General features: G+C 37.2%; 3 protein-coding genes across 11 annotated transcripts in view; 2 read left to right on the top strand and 1 right to left on the bottom strand.

The window, feature by feature from the left end:
* The window catches only part of LOC104606679 (Zinc finger C-x8-C-x5-C-x3-H type family protein), a 35,929-nt gene extending 33,131 nt beyond the window's left edge, over positions 1-2,798 (top strand). For all 7 annotated transcript variants that reach the window (XM_088888646.1, XM_088888645.1, XM_088888643.1 and 4 more), the window contains exons 6-10: positions 1,022-1,109; positions 1,284-1,554; positions 1,662-1,704; positions 1,774-1,877; positions 2,164-2,798. In XM_088888646.1, the coding sequence (XP_088744772.1) occupies positions 1,022-1,109; positions 1,284-1,554; positions 1,662-1,704; positions 1,774-1,877; positions 2,164-2,583 (926 nt within the window). In that variant the 3' untranslated portion in view covers positions 2,584-2,798. The remainder of the gene's footprint in view (positions 1-1,021; positions 1,110-1,283; positions 1,555-1,661; positions 1,705-1,773; positions 1,878-2,163) is intronic.
* Positions 2,799-4,392: 1,594 nt separating this feature from the next.
* NDHM (subunit NDH-M of NAD(P)H:plastoquinone dehydrogenase complex) lies at positions 4,393-6,811 on the top strand. The gene is made up of 2 exons (XM_010272005.3): positions 4,393-4,923; positions 6,539-6,811. Exons 1-2 carry the CDS (start codon positions 4,480-4,482, stop codon positions 6,719-6,721), a joined length of 627 nt encoding a protein of 208 aa, XP_010270307.1. The 5' UTR covers positions 4,393-4,479; the 3' UTR covers positions 6,722-6,811.
* On the bottom strand, positions 6,730-13,714 carry LOC104606680 (uncharacterized). 3 transcript variants are annotated; one of them, XM_010272004.2, is made up of 6 exons: positions 13,561-13,714; positions 13,328-13,415; positions 12,174-12,948; positions 11,840-12,071; positions 9,424-9,506; positions 6,730-7,211 (listed from the first exon to the last, which is right to left on the bottom strand). In XM_010272004.2, the coding sequence occupies exons 3-6, from the start codon at positions 12,945-12,947 to the stop codon at positions 7,134-7,136; spliced, it is 1,167 nt and encodes a 388-aa protein (XP_010270306.1). In that variant the 5' UTR covers position 12,948; positions 13,328-13,415; positions 13,561-13,714; the 3' UTR covers positions 6,730-7,133. The 3 variants fall into 3 exon arrangements, with proteins under 3 accessions (XP_010270306.1, XP_019054866.1, XP_088743136.1); XM_019199321.2 differs by lacking the exon at positions 9,424-9,506 and having other exon boundaries at positions 13,328-13,700; XM_088887010.1 differs by lacking the exons at positions 13,328-13,415; positions 13,561-13,714 and having other exon boundaries at positions 12,174-13,321.
* Positions 13,715-26,710: the final 12,996 nt, after the last annotated feature.

The following is a 26,710-nucleotide window of genomic DNA, read 5'->3' as shown; positions in this document are numbered from 1 at the left end:
CAAAGCAAAAGAAAGGTTAAAAGTGGAAAAGTCAAGACCAAGTAAAAAAAAGGGAAAAATGGAAAATTCAAGACCAAGTAAAAAAAGGAAAAAATGGAAAAAGAAGGTGAAAGAAGAGAATGATTATGATAATGAGAAAAGTAAAGAAATTACTAGGGGTGGAAGGAGGGTAAGAAGAAGACAGAAGCTCCAAGTTTTGCACCTCCCCTATAGCTATCGATTCACTTTTTGCAAGATTGACCAGATATTCCAATACCACCTCAAACCAGCAAAGAAGATATCTCAAGTGATTCTTATCTATAGTAAAAATCCAAATTACCAATTTCATTTGGTTATTGCTTAACTAGTGACTAAAGAAGCTGCCTTCATTAGAGTGTGGATCCCTTAAATGCTTCTAGGGCAGGACTTTGTTTGGCTGTGACTTCCAATAAGATTTATTGCAGCTGAGTCTTAATTCTCTTGTTCCATACATTTGTTACTCTCTTTTGGTGGTAGGTAGTGAATCATCTTTGTCACCAGGACTTCATCAATGGTATTTTTGCTTTTTTCCAGCTGTTTGTTTGGTTCTGGTTTATCTGTCCTTTCCCTTGACCAATTTCAGGGGATGCAATTGGGCTGATGCATCTCCTAGCCAGTTAATGGGACTATAGAATAAGAACTATAACAAAATCTATTTTTTGGGGGTGAACAACTCCTAGGTTGTATAGAGGATTATAAGATCCATTATCTGTTGGAGTACAGATTAACAAGCTTCCCTTGCTTCAAATTTTAAGGCTTGTTATGCAGGTTTAGTTGGCGATAGAAATTCTGTCAAGAAGTGGTGCCATTTTCAGGACCATAGCAGGAAATTGAGATTAATATTAATACTTGAGGATTCTGATGGGGGATTAAATGCCCATCCTGTGATTAACAAGTTTTCTTTTTCTTTATTTCTTTGGAGTATTTTGTGCTTTCTTTTTGACAAGTTGCCTCTATTTATCAAAAGAAACCAGCCTCAGTCTCTTATGCTCATTTTCTATAGATGAGAAATCAAGTGCAGTTGATCTCCAGTCAGGAAAGAAAGCCACAAAGTCCTTTATTCCAAGGAGATTGGTGATTGGAAATGATGAGTATGTTTCTGGGCATTTCCATTTAGTTTTAGTTTTTTAATTACATAATTTTTTCAACTGCAATATTACAAGTAAATGTGAAAGAAATTGGTTTTAAGGGGAAAAAATAATTGTAAAAGATTTGTAGAAACTTATCTGTAAGATTTTATTCTTATGCCTTGTGATATTGAATAGGTATGTTCGACTTGGAAATGGTAATCAGCTTGTAAGAGATCCAAAAAAACTGATTCGCATCCTTGCAAGTGAGAAAATTCGATGGAGTTTGCACACTGCTAGATTGCGCCTGGCTAGAAAACAACAGTATTGCCAGTTTTTTACAAGATTTGGTAAATGCAACAAGGATAATGGAAAATGTCCATATATTCATGATCCTAGCAAAATAGCAGTCTGCACAAAGTTCCTGAAAGGTTTATGCTCAAATACTAACTGCAAGTTGACACATAAGGTTTACAGATTCTCCAAATACAGCCTCTTAAGTTTCATTTAAAGTAGAAATGCCTGTTCTAGGTTTTTCTTCCATGATTGCTTTATTTCATGTTATTATTTATGCAGGTCATTCCAGAAAGAATGCAGGATTGTTCTTATTTCTTGCAAGGTAGGTTTGCTTATTAGTTCAATGCCTAAAACAATGATTGATAAAAAACTCTGACATGGCTCTTTACAGGATTGTGTACAAACGAGAATTGTCCATATAGGCATGTAAACGTTAACCCAGATGCTTCAGTTTGTGAAGGTTTCCTAAGGGGCTATTGTGCTGATGGTAACGAGGTATTGTTCTATCATATACAAAAAGCCTATGTTTTTTATAATGCTTCAAACTGCGCTTGTGAAGGAAACAGAAAATAAGCTTCTCATTATTACCCTGCTGATGTTGATTATATTTTTTTTGGTAGTAAAATAAAATTTATTAAAAGAAAAAAAAACTGCGAAGTTGTATCTTTTTTTTTGGGAATTCCATATTTCAATTACATAGTTTGTATTTCTAACCCCCCTCCCCCCCCTCTATTGTAAATTAGTCTTGATATTCCTTTTACATGTTTGAACGTACATGCAGTGTCGTAAGAAGCACAGCTATGTCTGCCCTGCGTTTGAAGCAACAGGAATCTGTCCTCAAAGGTCTATGTGCAAACTTCATCACCCAAAAAATAGAAACAAAGGCAAGAAAAGAAAACGGTCGAAGGATCATCAGAACACACGAGGGCGTTACTTTGGATCCAGAATTACTGATGTTTCTGAGCCCAAGCCAGTTGCTTCTGACTTGTCTAGCGCACAGAACAGTGAAGACATATTCTTTCTTGAAGGAAAATTCACAGATTATATCAGCCTTGATATTAGTGATGAAGAGATGAAGGAAATTAGTGATCCAACTGATACGCAAGCAACCTCTTGCGAGAGCGACCCCTCAGAATTACCATTGGATGATTCTGATGAACTTATTAAACCAATACGCATCATGGTTAAAAATCGAACTTGACATATTCTTTTCCAATCATTGCAGCCCAAAAGCTAAGCATGTGAGCTGTCATGGGGAATATAATCCATTGTAAAAATAATGCATAATTCTACAAAGAGTTCTTTTCTGCCATTGCAGAATGTTTTTTTTTTTTTTTTCAGGTCTTTAATTCCATGTCTATTATGTACATGATCACAGATTCACAATGAAGACTAAAGAGAGCTCATTTTTATACAGTTGTCAACGTGCTCGAGTTCAACAGAGGCTAACTGACACGGATATGATTTATGGAACCTTGGCTAATATTTTTTACTGCTCGAATGTGCATTTATAGTTACAATACGTAACTTATTTTTTCCATGCTTGAGGTTGATTCAGAGAACTTAATGGGGAATGACAGAATCCGTGCGGTGATTGAGTGCAAGGATGCACCATGTAGCGAGGGTGCTATCCTATACGCTATAATCTTAGGAAGAATGGATTTATGAATTTGATCGCCAAGGATTTTAGTTTCCCCAAGGAAGGTATTGATTCAACTCATGTAGTGTCAATGGGTTCATCCCAAGCCATCAATCTCCTCATCCAGTCCAAAAGTACCTCCCCACCTCTAATATATCCAAGTGAATGTGCAACTTAGAGATCTCTCATAAGCATCACTGCAACTGTAGCTTAGCCCTCAAGCCAACTACCGAAGGTCCAACAACAATCTTTAAGTATCAGGTGTATTTTATTGAATATTGGGGTCATTGATATGCCAGCTTTTTTCTTAAAAAATAAAAGATGCTAGTTCTTGGAGAATTTAATCTTTTTAAACTATTAGATAGTTAATACACTATCTTGTCTTTATTAGCTTGTCAAAGCAAAAGATATCATTAATTCAGAACACTCAATAAGGACCCCAGCTCCAAAGAGCAAAGAGGTCAAGCTTCTAGTCTGCTTCAAATTCCTTTTTCTAAGGGTATGCAATGCATTATTTTCCCTCAAGTATGTTGCATACGACTACCACCAATCGAATTTGGTTCTGCTCCCAAAAGGCCGCTAGAGCCGCACATCTGTAACATCTCCCTTACCATTCATGGGGAGATGCTCCTGATGTGCGGCTGTAGTGTCTTGTTGGAAGCAGGTCCGGTCACCAATCTAGATCCCTTAATTGCAATGCAAGTCCGCCATTGAGAATTCATGGCCAACAATTTTGCACTATACCAAACATCAGGGCAATTCTCTGGATCAGCCTTGCTAGCTCGACATCCTACTAAATACTAATTCAGGACAACCAGAGCACCCCAGTTAAAAAGCATTCCTTGAGATGGGACTTGGGAGAGAACCCAACTGCCTGACCAGTCATAGATATTGCATGGAATAGTTGGTTATGATTACGAGAATGGCGTATATTTGTCTGCTCTTAATGCCATATAATGTGCAGTGCAGTCCAGTGCACGAGGGTCCCGCAAATGCGGAGTCTGGGGAGGTACAGATGTACGCAACCTGACATTCCCAAATTCTCTTAATGCCGTATAATAACAGAAATCAAAAAATTTTTTAGGATAAACCAAACCAGAAGACCATGCTCATCTATTTGAATGGTTCACAGCCCAAACTTTTCTTCATCTTCTCAATCCTAATTATACAATAGGCATAAGCAGTACCGTTGTACAGATTGCCACAAGCTTTCCTACACAAACAGTACTGCTGATGTCACATGAGGGATATTAGTCTCCACTCAAAATGTGTTCATTCTAAGCCACACTTTATCCTCTGGCATACAAAAAAGCCTTATCCACTGGTACAAGGGTGTAAATTCTTAATTTGCCAAAAAAAATAAAAAAAAAGCGTCTCTATATAATTTCGAAAAAAAATAACACCAAAGGAGAGTAAGATTCAGGAAGAAAAAGAAAAGAAAGAAAGACCATAATCGCCATGGCTGCAACCTCTACGTCGACAAGTTTCTGCATGTTGGGTTGGGTTGGGGGGAAGAGAGGACCAAGAGCAAGGAGGCCATTCTCTGTGTCAGCTCAACAACAGATAGAAGTGTTCCAAGCAGAAAAAATGAATGTAGAGAAACAAGAAGAGCCAAAGGAAGTGAAACAACAGGAGCAGCAGCAACAGCCAAAACAACAGGAGCCGCAGGTTATGGTGAAGAGCAAGAACATGAGCAGAGAGTATGGTGGGCAGTGGCTCAGCAGTGTCAGTCGTCATGTGAGGATCTACGCTGCCTACATCGACCCAGAGACCAACGCCTTCGATCAGACCCAGATGGATAAGCTCACCCTTATCCTTGATCCAACCGATGAGTTTGTATGGACGACTGAGACGTGCAACAACGTCTACGCTTACTTCCAGGAGCTGGTTGATCACTATGAGGTAATTTCAACGTAATCTCCTTAGTTTGTTATTCAGGAAAAAAAGTTTAGTCTGAACCCAACTTAAAAAATTTGAAACAAATTTAGAATCAAGGTTTGTATAGGAAAACTATACAAGGTTTGTAAAGATTTTCTTATCTTTCCCTTCCTTTCCCTATTCTTTCCTTCAAACCAAACACAGCTTAAAGGAACATTGCAGAATTGGCTTTATTGTTCAACCTTTTGTAGTTTGAACTTTGAACTAGTCAACTATTTTGATTTCAGGCTGCTAGTGCATTTTAATCATTACTGAGAAGATCAAACCCTTAAGGCTATGTTTGGTTTGAAGGAAAAGGTAGGGAAAGTAAGGAAAAGATAGAAAAACCTATACAAGACTTGTAAGGTTTCCTTACCTTTCCCTTCCTTTCCCTACAAACCAAACATAACCTAAGTGATTCTATTTTGTAGGAATTTGATGGGAAAACAAATCTAGAATGGCTTGCTTTCTTAAGTGATTCCAGTGGATTAGCAGATTAAACGGTACAGATTAAACATATGATGCATTAGCAGCTTGATGAGGCTGCAAACTGATCAAATTGAATTGTATATAGATCCAAATCTGATTTGTTAATAATTGGGATGTGAACCGAATCTTATTTCGGGTTGAATTCAGAGATCGATAAATACCATTAACAAATTAAAATAAAAATTATTAAAAATTTTATATGTAATTTAAGAAAATGAAGTAAATATGACTGAGATTGCGCATCATTCAATTATAAATGGGTTGAATTCAAATCACCCTTAATCAGCTCAGTTTCAAATTCGGATTCAGACATGGATACTGTTTGTATACCAATCTGTCTCTTATTTGGAGTTACCGGGTGGCCTAGCTTTATCCAAGTGGTATTTAACACCAAAGAATCATAGTCCTGACTTTTGATGCCTACCGAATATAAATAAGGGTAATCTAGAACGAATTACAATAGTTTTCTCCGTTTGGGTCAGTGGCATTATGCGTATTTGGTTTTGAAGCTGCATCCGAATTTAAAGGACTCCCCTTCATGGTTTTCGTAGACACCATTGCACCTTTGTATTGGAATTTTATTTGAGACTGAATAGGTGAAGAGGGAAATAAGCAGAGCCATTCCTTGGCTCACTGTCAGATCTTGTGTCTGAATTCCAATTACTTGGGGCTTAAGAACTCATCATTTAAGGCCAACAGGAAGTTTCTTATGGCACCTAACTTCATATTGCAAAATGCCTATCTTGGTTGAGATCTGACTTTAGATATTGAATTTGATAGAATTCATGTATAACGTCCTTATAATTCCATTCCAGATAATAAGAAGAAGAAGAACCTGTAGAAACAGTAGGAAGAAGAAAAAAAAGAAAAGAAGAGAAGAAAAGAGAAACCTGTTCTGGTCGAACTAGAGAGAAAAATCACCCTCTCTAGTCAGCCAGGCTTTATTTATACCTTTCTAAGAAAATCATAATTACTCTTATGCCCTCACTTAAGTGAGAGACGCATCAGCTAACTTGAGATCTACTTGTAATTACATTTAACATATAACTTAATGTAAAATACCTATATTACCCCTCTACAGCCGACTCTAACAGAATTTTTATGTGATCAGGGTGCTCCATTGACGGAATACACACTCCGACTGATTGGTTCAGACATAGAGCACTACATCAGGAAGCTGTTATACAACGGGGAGATCAAGTACAACATGAATGCTAGAGTTCTAAATTTCAGCATGGGAAAACCCCGTGTATTATTTAAGGACAATGAGAACCCAATTCCAGATGTACAGTAAGTGATACATTTTAGAAGGAAAACGAACAAGCATGACAGGTTGTGACATTATATCATTGATGATGATAAAATTTCACTTTACACCAAGCCAGCAGATATGTTGTGTTACACTACCAGCTGCTCAGGCTGTATAAGTAAAAAAAAAAAAAAAAAAAAAAATCTGGATTTTGGATACAACCGTGTAATCTGAGAGTTGAGAGTGAACCATGAAGCAATTGCCATAAAAACGAAGACTTTAAAAAGTTCCAGCCGGTGGTAATCTGAGAGTGAAGCAATTGGTCTAAACTACGATTTGGCATAATCAGCAAATAGTGCATGCGTCTGGGTGTGTAGAATATGAAGGATTTTGACAAGATAATCATTCAACTTCTCATCTGTGGGCCAGTGTAATCTGAATTGCTTGTTACCAGGCTCTATTCATCATCTCCCGGCAATATATCCAAAATAGAGGGGTCTGACCATGGCTTAAATGCTCCTTCATGCGATAAATTCTGCATAAGAGTAATATACAGCAACCAAATGTATCAGAAAATATTTTGATCTATTAGGAATAAATGAACTTAAAAAAGAAAAATTGCAAGGAAGAACTTGTGTATTGACTAGTGAAAATCATATAAATACAAATCTATAATAAGCCCTTAGATGCAGCTCCTCAAGCTACCAATTTGTCATATTCTATAATTCAGTTGGACTTGAGCTTGTGGCAAGTTAGAAGAAGTACAAAATTACACATTTAATAGAATATACTACAGTATTACTTCTTATATTAGTTTTGGTTTAGCCAAGACAGCGCTGTATAGTCCATACTGCATGTAAATATAGATTTAACTCTCTGTAGAGATTCTTTATGTTCCCGAGTGACTCAATGTGTTAGGGTATCTTTTTCTAGCATTTTCACAGAAACGCCATTGGAAATTGAAACTATTAAATGCCAACATCAGCTGATTCAATGAAATATCTGTTGAAACACATGGAACAGCATTTTGGTTGAAACACATGGAATAACCTCAGTCAACATCAGCTTACAAAACCTAACATTATGCTGAAACCCAAAAAAAATTCCAATATTTAATGGAATATATAAGGTAGAATCAAATTATCAAATGCAACAAAGAAAAATGAAGACTGCTTAGTAAAACCTCTGAAAATAGCAAATATGTGCAAGCTGATAAAAAACAGCAACATGTAAAAAAATTACTTAGCCACATTATTGGCGTCTTTAATCACATAACTTGCAACTTGTCCCAGTGTCAAAGGATCAGCAGCCTACCATATGGTCATAATGGAGATGATAGTCATGAACTACAATATGGTCACAATGGAGAATTTTTATTAATGCTTGGCTACACACCTACACCTGGGAATATTCCAAACATTACTATAAACTAGATGATTAAAAGTCATCAACCATGCTAATCTTTACTGCAGAGGTTTGGGTGGGACCAATCCAGTCATATGTCCTGATCAATGTTTTTAAAGGTCCAGATTAACAGGCATGGCTCTTTTTGTGAGGTGTGCCTCACCTGGCTTGTTGCTAACTTGCTACATTTGGTGAATTAACATTGATTTGATGCAACAACTGCTGGTAGCTCAGTTGATAAGTTCCCTGGCTGGTTGTAGCGGAGACTTGGGATCAAATCCCGTTGCCACCAGGGTTGGGGGTTAATGGGTATGGGGAACAGGTTGCCCCCCATTGTGTAGCCCCATGAAAAAAAAAAAAAAAAAACTTGAATTTGAACCCAAGTAGGTAAATTTTAGCACCATGGGCTGCACCTATGATTTTTGGAGTTTCAACAATTTAACCCTACAAGACTTAAACCTTCATGTCAATAACACTATACCGACTGAGCTAACAGCCTTTTCGAAATATTTCTTCAAGAATGTTGATTTACATATTGCAGTATATTGAAGTTAGGGGCCATGCTTGGTGCAATGGTACAATTTTGGGCTTGCAGGCACGAGAAGATAGGTTTGAATCTAAGAAAAACCACTTCATATACAAGAAAGTTATAACGGTTATGTCCATATCCAGTCTACTCATCCCAAACTCCAAATGGCTGGGACCAACATTGGGTAATGGCCCTTTCTCATACAGACCATTCATAGTAACCAAGACTCTTGAGAATATATTGTGGCCAAGGGAGTTCATCTCCAAAACTCAAGGGGAACACACAAAAGATACATCAATTGGCACTTTACAGTTTTTCTAAAGATTTTATTCTGTTTTTGATATTTAGTATTTTTCTTGTCGAAATAATGGCACAGTGCCCCACTTTTTCCTATTCCTATAAACAAATATATAATGCTTCCCCTATATATTCAATAATATTGGGTGGATTGATGGTGGTAGTGGTACATCTATCTGCATTAACACATAACACCAAAAGCAATGTGTAAACTATAATAGTACATTTTTTGGTAATAAATAAAAAGAAAATTTATTAATAAAAGAAAGTAGTACATCTGATAGTGATGAGGTATCACCAGAAAACAAAGCTACAAAAGAGAGTGAAACAAACAAAAGGGGACACACTTAACAAAACAAAGAGAGATACATAAACCAAACAAAAGGGAAACTTTCAAGCCAACTCCAGAATGTTCCAAAAACCAAACAAAAGGGAAACTCGTAAACTACAATAGTACATTGTACAACTAAAAAACATATAGTAGTACATATTCAAATGAATATCAAATAAAAATCACCTTCAGATAAAAGAAAAATCCCCGCAACAGGTTCAAAGCTCTACGACGATTACGTTGAACTGATTTAAGCACCTCAGAAAAATCTACAAAATGAACAAATAAAACAAATTTGCAGCTAAAAAAATCAGGAATTGACACTTGTTAAAATGAAATAAATAAACTTTTTGGACTGCCAAGCCAGAGATAGAATAATTAGGTGACTATCCACAAATTATTTTCTGGAGCTTTAATAGAAAATATCAATCAAAATCAATATAACCATTACAAGGCAATGTTTGCAACATGTGAACATACCCAAAAAAATGCACTCATATCATGTTATCATGTATCTACATATTTTTTCCTTAATATGATTATAATGTCATTCAATTTCCACATCAGCATATCTATTAGTCAGAGTTGACATTTGAGAGTCAATCATTACTTTTATCTCCTTAGTTCTCTTATTAAGTTATGGGACCCTGATCCTCTGCTATTATACTATTCAACCCTATAATTCTCAACCTCAAACTGAAGCACATCTCTGGGCTTGACTGGAAACCTCCATGACCATACTGCCTCCTACAAACTTATCTACTGTATTTCTTTCTCTTTTCTCTTTTCTTTTATCAGCAAGAATACTTGAACATTTATTAAGTAATGAAACCCCCCACATTCACCATATATAGGGATATGAAGACCAATATAATAAAAACAGTCCAAGGTTAACATTTCTATAGGTTAAAACCCTGGGCCTAGAGGCCTCCAATCCAATTCAGTTCTTGTAACCCCCAGTCTTTTCCAAAGAACTGGCAAGGCTTTTGGCAGATCTAGGGATCAAATTGAATTATCAATTCATATTGGATGCAATGCCTTTGCCTCCCTTATCAAATATTTACGGCCCCAAGCCAGCAGCTGTAGAAGAGAACCAAGATATCACAACCTAGGAAGCTCCTTCCACATTCAGAATGGAACAATTGGAGTTTCCTATCTCCAGTTGAACCTGAAAAACTCATCGATGTAGCTCCAGCATAGTTGCCAAGACCCACCCTTGGAAACTCGCCTCGCCCAGCCGCCAAGCAGTTTTGTATACTGTCTTATAACATACTGTTACATTGCTATTATTTTGAGATTATAATAATTATAAAATAGACATTATTAAACAAAAATATTCATTTTTTATGTTTATAAACTAATTTCTTTTATTATTTTCTTATTTGTTAGGGTTTAATCAACACAAACATTGCTAACTGCTGTATTGAACCCTCAAAGACTTCAAAATCTGAATCAATAAGGGAAGAACTTAAAATTTTGTCTAATCAACAACACATTTCTTCTTCCACATCTTCTTCTTCTTCTTCTTCTTCTTCCACCTTTTCTTTTCTTCTTTTCCTATTTTTTTGAATTTTCTTTTATTTCTTCTTTTACTTCTCATAAATATGTTGATTTTCTAGACTTAAACATGAAGTTTATAATTTTCTTATGAAAATTATGGATAGTTATTAAGGAAAGATGGTTATGGAACCTAGGGAACTACCCTAGGATATGTGGTTTTTACTTAAAAAATCCATCGCCTAGGTGACTAGGCGACAAGGCCCCCCTATCGCCTAGTTATCCTGGATTACCATAACAGTATTCTGGATCACCTACTGCATTTCTAAATTCAAACAGATATTTCCATGCCACATCCTACTATCTCTTATAATTTATCAATAATAATAGTCAAGTGATCAATCAAATCCAGACATAAAACAAGAAAGTTTAAACTTGAAAAGCACCAACCCTCAATACCATTCAACACTTCCTCAAAACCATATCTACCCATCTTCATCTATCTCCCCCAAAACAAAAAGGCCCTCAACACCATTCAATCCTCTCCTCCAGAGGCTGGCAGATCATTTGAAGTCCGTTGGTTTGTTGACAGGGAGAAACACACAGACAGTCTCCTACAGAGAACCATCAAACTTTCCTTTGAAGGTTACTCCTTAACTCCAGGAAATTTTGGAGTTGGTACTTGGTAGTGTGCCTACTAAAATATTGGGAGACTCCTCTCATTCTTCCCTCTTACATCCTGAAACTAGAACTTGTTCAAACCTCCCTATAGGCATTTCAGCAATCATACATAATTTCTTAACATATAAAATTATAAATAAAAGAGATACTAGAGCAGTTGAAAGTTTTGACTACCCAACAAATTGCAACACCTGGTTTCTATTTTCTCCTCATTATTATGCTTCAATTTGTTTAAACCTTGACAATAACAAGAAATATAGTTCCACACCTGAAACCCAATACCTAAGGATAAATTTTATAACAATTTACAGACCATCCAAGACAACAGCTGTAAGAGAGATATCTTAGACTTATCATCATAAATGGCATAATTCAAAGACAAAGAGTCAAGGAACGTGAAATACTATTGCAATATTCCACTTACCGGGGAAGTAATCCACATATGATGCACCAGTTTGCTCCGTTTGATAAATTTTTAACCCTCCACGCAAGTCTCTATGCCGCTCAACCTGCTTTTGATTAGTTGCATCACTCAACAATTTTTCGTATTCTGTCCAACTATAAGGCTTCCTAAGGACAGCAATAAGGTTGTCCCTGTATTCAGAGAGATTTCTCGCCATCTGACTCTCAATGCAACTACAGTCACTTTCATCCATCTAGAATTTGCATTATGAAGAGTAAAGAGGAATTAGTTGAAATAAAACACCCAAAAAAGGATAAAAACACAACATAGACAGTAACAAAAACAGAAAACTTACGGATGAATTTAAATCTTGTGCACTACAATCCAAAGGACTTTCTGCTCCTAGTGATTCTGATTTAGTTGGGCTTGGATAGTCATCTTCATATTTCACAGTGTTACCATCTTCATCCACCAGAATCATTGAATAACCGTCCACTTTGACATTTTTTAGGAACATAGAATAGCTTTCATCCACCGTGGAAATTTTTGTTTCATTCTTGGAATCAGGGAACGGAGTATAAAAACCCACGGGACAATATTTCTTAATCGCACAGCTATCTTCCCCACAAGGAGTTAATGGTTCCAATTTCAAATCTTCTTCCAACATAGAATCCTTTCCTTCACCGCTTGGAAAATGATCTCCTGAACTCTGGCCTTCTATTTTTTTCTTATCACTCAAATCATCCTCCTCCGCATACCTTATTGCAACAAATTTACCATTTTTTTTCATTCTTTCATATATAAAAGATTTTCCATCTTCTTTCAAATTGTCCATGAACATTTTATAATCAGGATCCACGTCATTCTCCGTAGATTCTGCATCAGAGTCCACACCTAGAATTTTCAGGAAGATCTTGTAGTCGCCATCCACTTGATCCTCAGTATCATCTATCGGAATTTGATCCTCAGGGTCTGAATGCAAGGCTTCTTCCCGATTGCCAATGAAAGAATCGGGCTTAAACCCACCAGAATTTAGGCGCCTTCTCTTACGATTTCTAGCTATAGTTGGATCATGCGTATAATCTGACCGTAAGTTCCCAATGTTTCCGCTCAACTTGAAGAGACCCATGCTAACATGCACAAAGAAGCAATTTCTTCTTAAGAATATGCAGGTAACTGGTAAGACAAATTTTCCCTTTTTCTTTAGACAAACTCAACCTCACTCTTTCATTGAAAATATCAGCTTACAACAAAATATTGCCAAAAAGTTAGAGAGAATGATTCATCAATATAAAAGCGACGTTAGTGGAGCGTTTTTTTTTTCTCTTTAGTATAAGACGTCAATGGAGTTCAAGCATAATCAAGAGACAACTGTCGTTGTTCTTTGATATTTACTAATAGTGAAGTAGCTAAGCTTACTAAGGCATAAACGAAGTCTAAAGCAAGAAACCAAGAAAGAAGAGAATAAATAAGTTAATATCACAAAAGTTATCCTACAGTTCCACCTACCTGGTGAGTTCTTAGGGCTTGAATAACGTTAAGTTCTTGCCTGAGTCCCGGACTTCGCGAGCGGTGAAATAAACTCAAGAACCAGAAACTATCCCAGAAAAAAAAAAGAAAAAAAAAAAAAAAACCTAAAACTTTAGAATCATGATGGAATCAAGCAACAATGCCAACGGCTCTTTTCTAGTCTTCCAAAGACGACAGAAGAGATGAAGTGACAGCAGAGAAGAGAAGCGTACCTCACAAACTCTCAGAGTCTGCAGAGTCAAGACTACAGACTCTCTCAGACTCGAGACGATTTGAGAGGGAAAGAGAAAAAAGCGACACGACCCACTCCGAAGTCCGAACTTTTTACGAGTTATTCGAGTTGGGCTCGATTTAGGACTCGTTTCTTAATCGAGCCATATGTGATATACATACATATTAAATAATAAATATAACAATATTATATTTATATATAGAAAATAATAGTGAAAATTCCTGATAAGTACTCCGTAATTTGGGCTAGTGTCACTTTATTCCTCGAATTTTAAAATGCGATACCGTTTGAGTGTCATGTAATTTTTTTATCAATCATCTATGTTGTTAAAAAATGAACAGTTTCAAATTCTTGCCTCTTCTATTTAAAAAAGTTAGGGTTATATCTCTCCGTTCATTTTTTATCAGTGTTTGAATGGTTGATAAAGACAATTAGATAACACTTAAAGGGTCTTTGTGTCTTTTCAAATGATACTTAACAACGGTTAATGGTAGGTACTAAATTGGCACGTTTTGAAAGTCCGGGTACTAAATTGCCACGTTTTAAAGTTTGGGGACCAAAGTGACACTAAACCCAAAGTACAAGGTACTAATCTAGAGTTTTCCCAAAATAATATATGTAAAATAAAAATGTTATATATATAATATTTTTATTTGTATATAATAATAATAATAATAACTAATTATTATAATTCTTAATTTTTAAATATCAAATAAAAAATAATTTTTTATTTTTATAAAACATTTGGCTCACAGTCGAGCTCAAGCCTCATGCTTTCTTAATGACCCAAGCTTGACTCGAATCCACCCCTATTTCTAGAAACATGTTGAATTTGGGCTTGAATTTACTATGCACAAGCTCTTCCCACATCTATATCACATTACCTATAGCTTTGCATTCCATTTTCACTCATGAAATAGAGTTCGGATCACCAACCATCAAAGCACATTCCAACTACCTAGCCACATGATCTAACACCGCTCATCTCATACATGGCGGGTCTCACTTTTATGGTGGGTTCCAGTCTCATGGTGAGATGTGCAGTGTCAGATCATGTTGGTAGGTGGGTTCCATTCTCACTTTTGGACAACCATGCAAAGCCAATGAATTCCTATACATTAATCAAAAACCTAATTGGTAGAAACATAAAGACTAGGACTCAAAGATGTCGTGAGTATATTCCAAACAATTTAATGAATTGTGTGTTAAAAAATGGAATAAACCACCAATTGACCATTTTCTATACAGCCAAACAGAATGGAGTAGTAAAACGAAGAAATATGACTTCTAGAAATGACAAGATCCCTGCTAAGCCGCTTTAACTTAGGAAAACATTTTTTTGGGGAGTGGAGGCAATATCCACGGTTGTTTACATTTTAAATAGAGTCCCAACCAAAACCATTAAACTAGCTCCATATGAACTATGAACTAAGTTTAAAAATATGGGGTTCTTGCACTTTTTGGATACCAAACCAACTTAGGAACAAATTGGATAAGAAGAGTGTTAAAGCTATATTTATATGTTATTTAGAATAATCAAAAGGTTACAGGTTTGTGAGATACAAATCTGATGGAACAATAGACTTAATTGAAAGCAAGGATGTATTCTTAGAAGATGAAATTAACTCAGATCAGCCTAAGAAATTAGTTGAAATTTTTGAAATAGAAAAGGATGAAGTTACTAAAATTTTTGAAAATTTAGAACCATTAAAGTTTAATACAATTTCAAGAATCCAAAGAGAAAGGATCCCATACACTAGATATAAGGATTATTATAATTTCCAAAACAATTATATAGCTGATTATGCATTAAACCATGAAACATATTCTTGTGACCTTCTAAGTTTTCATAATGCCATGTCCTCTCTTGACCATAAAAGTTGGAAAATTGCCATGGATAAAGAATTTAATTCAATGATAAAAAATAACTGTAGGAAGTAGTAGAATTGCCCAAGGAAAGAAGAGTTGTAGGTTATAAATGGATATTCAAGAAAAAACTAAAATCTGATGGATGAATAGAAAAAATACAAAGTTAGGTTAGTAGCAAAAGGGTACACCTAAACAAAATGTGTTGATTTTGACGAAATGTATTTCCCTGTAGCTAGATTTACATATGTAAATGAATAATACTTGCGATATTAGTTGTTCATTATAATTAGGAATTCTTTCAAATGAATGTAAAAATAGCATTTTTAAATGGTGAATTAAATGAAGAGATTTACATGCATCAACCTGAAGGTTAATGTAATAAGAGTGAAAGTATAAAAGGTCTACAAATTAAAAAGATCTATATATGGTCTAAAACAATCATCTCGCATGTGGGATTATACTTTCACAATGCAATTGTAAAACTTGGCTTTCATCCAATTGTATTTTATCACTATGTATATGTTTTGAATAGTGGGAGTTCCATTGTATTACTATCTCTTTATGTATATAATATACTAACTACTAGTAATGACATAGAATTAATTGAAAATATAAAAGCTTGGATGAATTCTTAATTTGAAATGGACGTAGGGAATGCTTCATACGTCTTAAGAATAAAAATTAAAAGGGATAGAAAATCCAAGACACTAGAATTATCACAAGAAAGATACATTGACTTTGTTTTGAAGAGATTTAGATTGGATGACTATAACCTAGTAGACACACCAATAACCATAGGAGCTAAGCTAATAAGAGAAATGTGTCCTACACAAGATGAAGAAAAACAAGAAATGGAAAAGAAACCTTATGCTCAAGCAATTGGAAGCCAAATGTAAACCATGCCATGTACTAGACTTGACTTGAGTTTCTGTGTTAACTTAGGTAGTGTTTGGAACCATGGGTGTTTATTGAATAAATGTTGCTACATAGGCACCACTTCACATTTCCCCCATTATGCAGATCCGTACGCATAGAGACTTGCAAAAGCAAGCCTTGATTTATGTGTATTGACTTGGATGATCGAACCGTTTGAACCATCACCCAGCCAGGATTTCGGGTCTAGTTTAGTCAAGACCCATCAAGCCGTCAAAAACCGTTGACTTGGTCAAGAACCATTCGACTCGGCCAATTCGACCATTGACCTATTTGACCTGGTAACTAGGTTGCAGGTTACACACTCAATGCATGCAAAACTTTCGGAGGCCATAACTTTACCCCATTATTTTTGTGAAAAAAACCTATTTTGGCCTCAAATTGCATTTATTTAATATTTTTTATAAATTAAAAAAAATATAAAAACTAAATTAAAAAACATAATCAAATATAAAATAATATATATAACATATCTAAAATATATTTATACATTATTTATTGCTAAAATATATATTTATACACATATATACATACACACATTATTATTATTATTATTATTATATATACTTAATTCATATATATATATATATATATATATATATATATATATATATATATATATATATATATATATATATATATATATATATATATACTTAATACACACACACACACACACACACACATTAGTCGAAAATAAGCAGACCCCGATCCTGAAAACCTCTCTGAGCCAAAGTATGAGCACTGGAATTACAACTCCTGTTCACAAAGGAAAAAGAAATAGAAAAAGTCGCAGCCACATTCAAAATATCCTTTAGCAGGGATTTCACAATAGTAGGAACCTTAGAGAAGCCTTTCTGAAAGGCATTTACAATCTCCTGGAAGTCATAATCAAGAACACAAAAAGAGAAGCCCGCTACCTTTGCCAAGTCTAAACCTTGCCTAACCGAAATAGCTTCAGCCTGAAGAGATGAAGCCACAAAAGCAGGTCCATAGCAGGCTGCCATGCAAAATCTAGTATGATCTCTGATAACAGCACCAAAACTTCCTAAACTAGGTTGTCTGAAACCTCCATCCACATTTATCTTAAAAACACCTACACAGGGAGGCACCCAAAAAGTTTTGCAGCTCCGGTTTGTATCAGATACACTCATACCTTCTAAGAAGTTCTTCGAAATCTCTATCATGAATAGCAATTGCTTGCAAACATCTGAAAGGATAAGATTCACATTGAAACTTTAATTACCAAAAATAACTTTGTTTCTGGCTTTCTAAATGAACCAAAGTAGATAGGCTGTGTTTTGGAGTAGAAAAGTTGAGTATTCTTTTGAAACTTTACAGGACTGGATCCATCCAACAAACCAGTCAGTGAAGGTTATACTTGGAGGATAAACCTCCATTCTTGCATTGAAACAGCTCCCAAACCACACCTTCCTTATCTCCTCACAAGAACACAGTGCATGAAAGATAGTCTTAAGTTCTTTACCACAAAGTCTGCAATTCTCAAAGTTGATAATTTTCCTGTGGACCAGATTTGAACTAACTGGAAGAGCGTTCCTATAGCATTTCTAAAGGAAAGATTTTATCTTCGGTTCCACTGGTAATTTCCAAATTGTTTGCCAAAGAGTGCTTCTTGGCACAAGGTTATTACCATTGTTTTTTGAGACCTGATTTTGTTTTTCCAAAAAATAGGCCGACCTGACACTGACCGGAATCCAAGCTAAGACATCATCCCACTCACCCCTAGCTAAGGTGATCTTTTCAATTTGGTCAGCAATAATCCCACTAAAGCAACCCCGGATTACTTTAGTATTCCATCTCCTATTCTCATAATCAATAAATTCATTGACAAACTGAGGAGTACCTGGTCCAGGATTTGGCCCCATAACCTTAAAGCCCTCCACCCCAAGCAGCCAGTTATCAATCCAAATGGAAACATCACTACCTATGTTGACTAACCAACAAGCCCCTCTTAACACTAGTTCTCTTCCTGCCAAAATGCTCTTGTTGGGCAGCTTGTTTCTAATAAAATTTTTATTTCTGAAATATTTATTTTGAATTACTTGTGCCCACAAACTATTCTCTTTATTTGCAAGCCTCCAGGTTAACTTGGCTAAGAGAGCCGCATTGAAACAATGAGGATCCCCGAAGCCATGGCCACCATTGCCTTTGTTTTATGTTAAGGACTCCCAAGAAAGCCAATGAATCTTGATTTTCTCATTTGAATTTTTCCCCCACTAGAAGGACCTCTAAAGCTTGTTAATTTCATTAAAAATTTTCTTTGGGAGAAGAAAACAAGACATGGAGTAAGTAGGGATAGCAGCAATTACTGATTTCAAGAGCACCTCCTTGCCCGCTTGGGTGAGGTACCTCTCATTCTAGGCATTTGTTTTCTTTTGCACCCTCTCTACCAGATAGGAGAAAAGATTTGCTTTGGATTTTCCCATCTAGGTTGGCAAGCCCAAGTACTTTGATGGGCTCCTAACAAGCTTGATTTTAAGGCTTTTTGCTATTATTCTCATGAATCTATGGTGTTTTTTAAAGCTGAAAAAAAACCTCAGATTTAGCAAAATTCACCTATTGACCCGAGGCTTTTTCATAAATGTGAATTGCTTCCACCACATGGGCTCCTTCTTGGAGGGAGGCTCCAATAAAGATGTAGCTGTCATCTGCAAAGAACAGGTGAGATATAACAGGACAATGAGCATTTAACTTGATACCTGACAATTTAGCATTTTGCACTAGGTCTGTTAGGCTAGCCAAGAACATCTCAGAGCATAGAATAAAAAGATAGGGGGAGAGAGGGTCTCCTTGTCTTATCCCTCTCTCTGGGATGATTTTCTCAGAAGGGGGGTCATTCACCAGAATTTGGTAAGTTACTGTGGTAACACATTCCATTACACAATGTATCCATTTTGGACCAAAACCTAAGATTTGAAGAACCCTTTCAAGAAAAGGCCACTCCAGTCTATCATAAGCTTTACTCATATTAAGTTTTAAGGCCATTATCCCTCTCTTGCTCTTTGAGGTCCTCATATGATGAATGAGTTCATGAGCAATGAGGATGTTGTCAGTTATCATTCTGCTTGGGATGAAAGCACTCTGGTTTTTGTTGATAATGGTGTCTAGCATCAGCTTTAGCCTGTTCACTAGAACTTTGGAGATAATCTTGTATATAGTATTGCATAGACTAATGGGCCTATAATGAGCAACACACTCTGGGTTCTTGTTTTTTGGGATCAGAGCTATGTAAGTTGTGTTCAGTTCCCTCAGAAAGTGGCCTAAGTGAAAAAAACTCTTAACAACCCTAAAGACACCCTCCTTCACAATTTCCTAGTATTTCTAAAAGAAGTTTGGAAAGCCATCCGGTCCAAGTGCCTTCCTAGGCCCCATTTGGAACAAAGCCATAGTAATCTCCTCCTCAGTAATGTCTCTCCCAAGCCAGTCCCTAGCATCCTCTGTCAATCTGCTATTACCAAAACTAGTCACCATATTCAACATTTCCCAAAAAGGGTTTGAAGATTTAAAGATGCTTCCAAAATGGTTAACTAGAATTTCAGAGATCCTATCATCACCCTCGACCCAAGTTCCATTGGAGTCCTGTATTTTGGAAATTTGATTTTTGGCCCTTCTCTTAATAGTCTTAATGTGAAAGAATTTGGTATTTCTATCACCTAGACTAAGCCAATTAATCCTAGATCTTTGGGCCCATAGCATCTCTTCTCTTCTCATCCAAGAGTCAAGTTGGTCCTATAGTTTATTTACTACTTCTAAGTTAAAGTCATCTCTGTTGGCACTCATTTCGCTAGCTAGGGCTTCCCTCATTGCAGCTATCTTACTTTGGATGTTCCCAAACACTTCTCTATTGCACTTTTGAAAAATTTGTCAAAGAAATTTACATTTCTCCTTAAAATTATGGGTCGTCCAGGCTTCCACGAATTAGAAGGGCCTCACTTTTTTAGTAGGAGGGGCCTCAGTATCAATAACAAGGGGAAAATGGTTTGGTCCCGAGGCAGGTAGGACTCTAATTCCAACCCATTGAAACAGAAGCCTCCAATTTGCATTTGAGCGAACCCAATCCAACTTGGCTCTTACATTTTCTATCCCCTGCCTTTTATTTGACCATGTGTAAACTGGACCCTTACTCTCTAGAATGTTTAAACCACAATCAGCTATCACCTTCCTATTTCTGAGGATGACTGTCCTCTTTGCCAGCTTTCCCCCGTATTTGTTGCTTTTGCTGAAGTACATATTCAGATCCCCAACACACAGCCAGGGGCCTACATACACTTGGGAGAGATTTTGTCATTTTTCAAAGAAAGTCCTTTTCTTGCTAGCTTTAGGCTCACCATAAATAAAAGAGCAGTACCAGTCACCAAAGTTATCATCAGAGATTCTTGCATGGATAAAGTTTTAATCAGCTCCAACAATTGTGAGCTTAATTTGTTTTTCCCAAAATAGAGCCAGTCCCCCTTTATACCCCACAGGCATCCACCCCCAACAATTCCACTCCCAAAGTCTTCTCAATTTCCTCCGACACCTAAGAAGAGATGTCTTGGTCTCGAAGAGAAAGCAAATATTTATTTGTTCATCCTTAAGGGTCTTTAGCAAAATTGCAATTGTCCTGGGAGACACGATCCCTTGACTATTCCAGTTGAAAATTCTCATTGTCACCTTGGGGGCTGTTGCGGGACAGCCACCTTAACCCACATATTTTCAACATCTGGCAAACACGATAAGAGAACCCAACTCAAAAGAAAAGAAAACAACTCTATCTATAACAAAGGAGAGCAATAGCATTTCAACAATCTAGGAACCAAACTGGTTTTGATGCAAGATCCTTTACAAATTTTTGTATAAGGGCCAACAAAGAAGCCCGATTTGATGTAAGTGGAGGATGCTCGACTTGAGGAAATACGTTTCTTAACCCCCTTTGAAGCACCTAGAGGATTTTTTGGGCAGCTTCTGGTGCTTCTGTTACTAACAGGGGAGTAGTGAGCTCGGCAATTATGTTTCATGCTAGGAAGCAACTTATGCATTTTAAACAAAGTTCTTTTTCCCCAAAAATTCAAGTAGTTAACATAATCAAAAAAGAAACTAGAGCAATAGCATGGACACTATACCTCATCGCTGATATCAATATCATTAAGATCGGCATCATTGACAACATCAATTTTCTGATCCAACCCAGCCTCGATGCTTTGTTCTTCCATGCTGATCTCTTGAGTGTATGTCCCTTGCTTTGTTAAGAAAACTTGGGAAATCAGGGCTCCTTTGCAGACCTTATCATCTTTTAAAAGGGAGAGAGAACCGGGTCTACTACAGGAATTACCTTTTTGTTGGTAGCCACCCCAATTCGGGTCTAGGGATTGAAGAGCTCTGACCCTCTCAACACCCGACCTACTACTCATGAAATCTTCCCAGCTCTTTTTTTGTCTTTTTGTAGGTCTCCATGTACCTGTCTCGCAGGGTTCCTTGATTATCACTCCAGTGTCTTTTCTTTTTTTTTTTTCTAAATCTTTGCCAGGGGCTCAGTTTCTAGAACTTTCATTTTACCTTTCGCCATCCTACCCAAATCCAGCTTTCGTGCGGCTCCAATCAAGTTCCTTTGCTTGCCTTGGTCAACTTTGCTTGCTTGTAGGATGCCAAAATCTTGGTCTACTAATTCAGTGAGCATTATCGAGGAATACTTCCACTATTGGGAAAGGATCTGGCATCGTAGGATTCTATGTTAGGCCCTTTCATGAAGAAGGTAACTACTCCCTCGAAATGAGAACCATTGTCAATACTACACTCAACCCATTTTTCCATCATGGTGGTTTTTCGGTCACCTTTTACCAGTGAGTGTTGGAAAATGGGGTCACTGTAACTTTGGAGGAGAAGCTCTGAGGCGCGTCTGAAGACACTGTCTTTAGAACGTTATTTGCCCCCACTCAGTTTTACTGAGTTTGTTGTTGGGTTGTAGGGAAATCCATTCCTATGATACAACAAAGCCTTGGGCGAGAATATGCAACCAGCAAAGTTGAAGAATCTCCGAAGAAACCTTCTGTGAGACTATAGTAGATCGGACTGAGAGAGAGAAAAAGTGGATATCGAAAATGTGTGTTTTTGAAGTCTAATTCATGCTCCTTAAATAGTTTATGAAGAGGTATGAAGACAAGGTAGGTGCTGGTTCAGAGAAGCCACCTTGAACAGTCACAATTTCAAACATTGTGACTATTTAAAAGGTAGTTAACAGTTAATGACTATTAATTTTGAATTGTTCCTCTTGATCACACCCGATCGAATGGTGGCCATTGATCTCATTAACGGTGATCAACGGTCAGCATCGCACCAAAACCAAATCCATCCTTCGTGAGCCACGCGGGTGCGAGAAAAGTGCACCTCATTGCACTGCACACACGCGCGCACACGCGTGTGCGCGCGTTGCACGGTATCAAACCCCCATACTCTCCTCTACTATTTCTAAGGAGTGTAAATCAGCTCCTATTAAAATACTGAAAACAAAGCTTATAATTTTCCAATGTGGGACAAGTTCAAAACTAGGTTTTGTAAGAGAAAAGGTAATTTTCCAATCAAGTGTGCAAGTGTAATTTCTTATGTAATTGACCAATCAAACCCATTGGGTTTAATCTCTTATGAGATTAAAATCCAACAATCCCTCACATTGATTGATCAATTACATAGCTCTCTCTCAATCCAAATTACTATGACACAGTTATGCATACAAAAGAAGCGACACCACTTCTATGTTCACATAGGTGAAGTTCCACTATGTGTTCCGTTATTTGACACATTTGAGAACTTCATTAAGAGTTTAACTTAACCTCTCATCATAACAGACAACATTTTTTATGTTGTGATGGGAAATTTCTCAATGTTGGTGCTAACAGTCACATTGTTGTAACTTGTTGTTACCCATTAAACCCAATACTGATGGTTTTTCAATTTAGGTCAAGTTACCATTACAGGTGACTAAGTAAAGGGTTTTAATCTCATCTCTTTGGTGTCATTCTTACCAATTCTCTGGCCAAGCTCTTGGTAAGAGGATTAACCAAATTTTTACTTGACCTCACATAGGTTATAGTGATGACTCCATCTTGAATCAATTGCCTAACAAATTCATGTCTCAGACTTATATGTCTAGACTTACCATTGTAGGTACCACTATAGGCTCTTGATAGAGTTGCCTCACTATCATAGTAAATGAAAATTGGAGGCATAGGACTAGGCCAAAGTTTTATATCTAATAATAAATTCCTAATCCATTCAACATCTTTTCCAGCAGTCGCTAAGGCTATGAATTCGGATTCCATGGTCGAGTGAGATATACAAGTTTGTCTCTTGGATTCCCAAGAGATCGCACCCCCACAAAGGACGAAAATCCATCCAAAGGTGGACCTGTTATCTCCATTACCGGTAATCCAACTTGCATCAGTATACCCTTCTAGTACAGCTGGATAATCACAATAAGACAAGCCAAGTTCCAAGGTTCTCTTGAGATACCCAAGAACTCTCCCAATTGCTTTCCAGTGCTCTGCACCGGGATTACTTGTAAACCGACTAAGTTTGCTTACTGCAAATGCAATATCAGGTCTAGTACAAAGCATAGCATATATCAAGCTTCCTACTGCACTAGCATAGTCAAGTTGTGCAATTGCTCTACCAGTATTTTCTACTAGCTTTATACTAGAATCATATAGTGTGTTATATTATTTAAACCCTAAATTCTTAAATTTCTCAAGTACTTTCTCAATATAATGTAATTGGCTTAATGCATAACCCCTACTATGCTTGCAGAAGACGATTTTGCCATGTTGACTTCAGTAATCATGGCTACTAGATTGTCTTCTACCATGTTTGCAGACTTGGTTCCGCCTTTTCGTTGTCGGTAGACTCGGGCATAATGCCCCTTCTTTCCACAAACATAGTAGGATCCTTTCTTATTGTTGCTCTTCTTGAAGTTTCCATCCTTCTTCTTTACCTGTAATGCAAGGTTAATCTTTTTTGATCCGTTTTCCACAAAATTGACCTTAGAGTTCAGCATACCGACTAGTGTCTTATCCCTACTGTTTCTAATCTGAGACTCTTCTTCAATACGAAGGTGTTGCTGAATTTGCTCCAAGGTAAGTTCTTCAGCCTTGTGTAGAAGCTTCTTCCTGCAGTCCTTTCAAGAGGGTGGAAGTTTGGCAATGATTGCTCCCACTTGGAAAGATTCAGGAATGATGATATCAAGGGATCGAATTTTGTTGACTATCACATATAGTTCATGAACTTACTCTAGTATGGGTTTATGGCCGTTCATGGTGAATCAAAGTATTTTGCAATAAGATACTTATTCGTACTTACTTCTTGCACCTTGTATTTGAATTTCAGGGCCTTCTAGATTTCTTTTGGAGATGTAAGTTCCTTGTAGAAGTTGTAAAGCCAGTCTGATAAGGCATTCAGTATGTGTCCTCAACATAGAAGTGAGTCATCTTCTCTTTTGCTCTTTCCTTTTTTAGTTTTTCTGAGTCTTTGTCAGTGAGTTCAAGAAGTGATTGCAGATTCGGGTCCAGCAGATAGTATAGTTTTAGTGTGGTCAGAAAGAAGATCATCTTGTCTTGCCATCGGCTGAAGTTTGCTCCATCGAACTGGTCTAGTAGAACAAGATCTTGGTTCATCATCTTGATCGAAGTCATGCTTTCTTCCGCCTCCATTGCAAAATAACGTTCTAAAATTGTTGAAAAATGGGGTCACTGTAACTTTGGAGGAGAAGCTCTAAGACGCTTCTGAAGACACTGTCTTTAGAATGTTATTTGCCCCCACTCAATTTTACTGAGTTTGATGTTGGGTTACTGGCAAATCCGTTCCCAAGATACAACAGAGCCTTGGGCGAGAATCTGCAACCAGCAAAGTTGAAGAATCTCCAAAAAAAACCTTATGTGAGACTATAGTAGACCGGACTGAGAGAGAGAGAAAGTGGATTACAAAAATGTGTGTTTTTGAAGCCTGATTCATGCTCTTTAAATATTTTATGAAGAGGTATGAAGAAAAGGTAGGTGTTGGTTCAGCATCGCACCAAAACCAAATCCATCATTTGCGAACCACGCGGTGTGAGCAAAGTGCAAGCAAAGTGCGCCTCTAAAACGCCTCATTGCACTGCATACACGCGTGCATGCGCATTACGCGGTATCAAACCCCCATACTCTCCTCTACTATTTCTAAGGAGTGTAAATCAGTTCCTATTAAAATACTGAAAGCAAAGCTTATAATGGGTGCTCTCATCCAGTGCCCGAAACTTCCTCTTCCACTCTCATCTTTCATTGTCTGGCTCACTAGAGTGGCAGTAAGTTCCTCCAGAAAGTGGGCTTCTGAGACTCTTAAGCATTTTGATTCCCCATGCCCAAGGATCCCACATCTGTAGCAGAACAGGGGTAACCGTTCATATTGATGTAGGAACCAGAGAGACTTTCCTGTAGGTGACACCTCTCTGATACCCACTGCGATTGCTCTAGATATGTCGATCCTCACCCTCGCCCTAAGGAAACGACCCCAGCAATGTAGGTCCTCATCCTCATCGTCCTCTACATCTCCAGTCAAAACTTGCTCAACAGTCCCAGCTCTCCTGGCCAACCTTCTTGTCCATGCAGCAGTCATCATCTCCACTGGGACATCTAAAATTCGAACCGTTATAACCATGCCTGTAAAGACCAGCTCACGAGGGACGACGTTCGGCTCCCACCTTCTAAATAGCAGAGGATAGTCTTTAACCATCCACAGTTCCTTTTCAAGCACCCATTCAAGGTCCGAAGCTTTCCTAAATGAAATCCATAACACATCCCCCATCAGCCATTCCACTTCGTACTTCAAAGATCTACTCCACAGATTTCAGACTGCATCTGAAGTCCCTTTTGCATTGAGTTGTTTGTCTGCAATTACCTTTCCAAAGAGACATCGGTCGAAAATGTTTTGCGAAGCTTCTCCGAAACGCTCCATGATGATTGATGAATGGTTGCAGCGAACTGAAACACAAGCTCCAATCTCTCGCACACTCCACCCTTTACTCTACCCAGAGTACTTAATAAATATATGCAATGACGTTCATCCTCCAAGTCAGTTTTTAAAACATTGCATTGAAAACAACCTAATTGTGTAAACACTAGAATCGAACTCCATCCATATGAAGTCACCCCTTATTCACCACAATCTATCAACTCACCCTTGGAATTGTCTACTATTCTATTCGTGATATTGGTGGACCAATCTTGCTGCTATAGTAGATCCTCCAATATAAGACCGGCATTCAAGGTCGATTATATCACGTTTGATGCAATATGTTTCTACTC

Source organism: Nelumbo nucifera, chromosome 5 (genome assembly GCF_055504915.1).
Source record: "Nelumbo nucifera cultivar China Antique chromosome 5, China Antique-T2T, whole genome shotgun sequence".
In the NCBI taxonomy this organism is placed as follows: Eukaryota; Viridiplantae; Streptophyta; class Magnoliopsida; order Proteales; family Nelumbonaceae; genus Nelumbo; species Nelumbo nucifera.
Note: the sequence above shows the minus strand (reverse complement) of the source record. Positions and strands in the feature narration are given on the sequence as shown.

What these genes read in the sequence shown, in the direction of transcription:
- NDHM (XM_010272005.3), top strand. Translation starts at nt 4,480, where the DNA reads ATGGCTGCAACCTCTACGTCGACAAGTTTCTGCATGTTGGGTTGGGTT. An exon ending in AGCTGGTTGATCACTATGAG is followed by an intron (nt 4,924 to 6,538) that starts GTAATTTCAACG and finishes TTATGTGATCAG; the next exon opens with GGTGCTCCATTGACGGAATA.
- LOC104606680 (XM_010272004.2), bottom strand. Translation starts at nt 12,947, where the DNA reads ATGGGTCTCTTCAAGTTGAGCGGAAACATTGGGAACTTACGGTCAGAT. An exon ending in CACAAGATTTAAATTCATCC is followed by an intron (nt 12,072 to 12,173) that starts GTAAGTTTTCTG and finishes TGCAAATTCTAG; the next exon opens with ATGGATGAAAGTGACTGTAG. An exon ending in GATTTTTCTTTTATCTGAAG is followed by an intron (nt 7,212 to 9,423) that starts GTGATTTTTATT and finishes ACTCTTATGCAG; the next exon opens with AATTTATCGCATGAAGGAGC.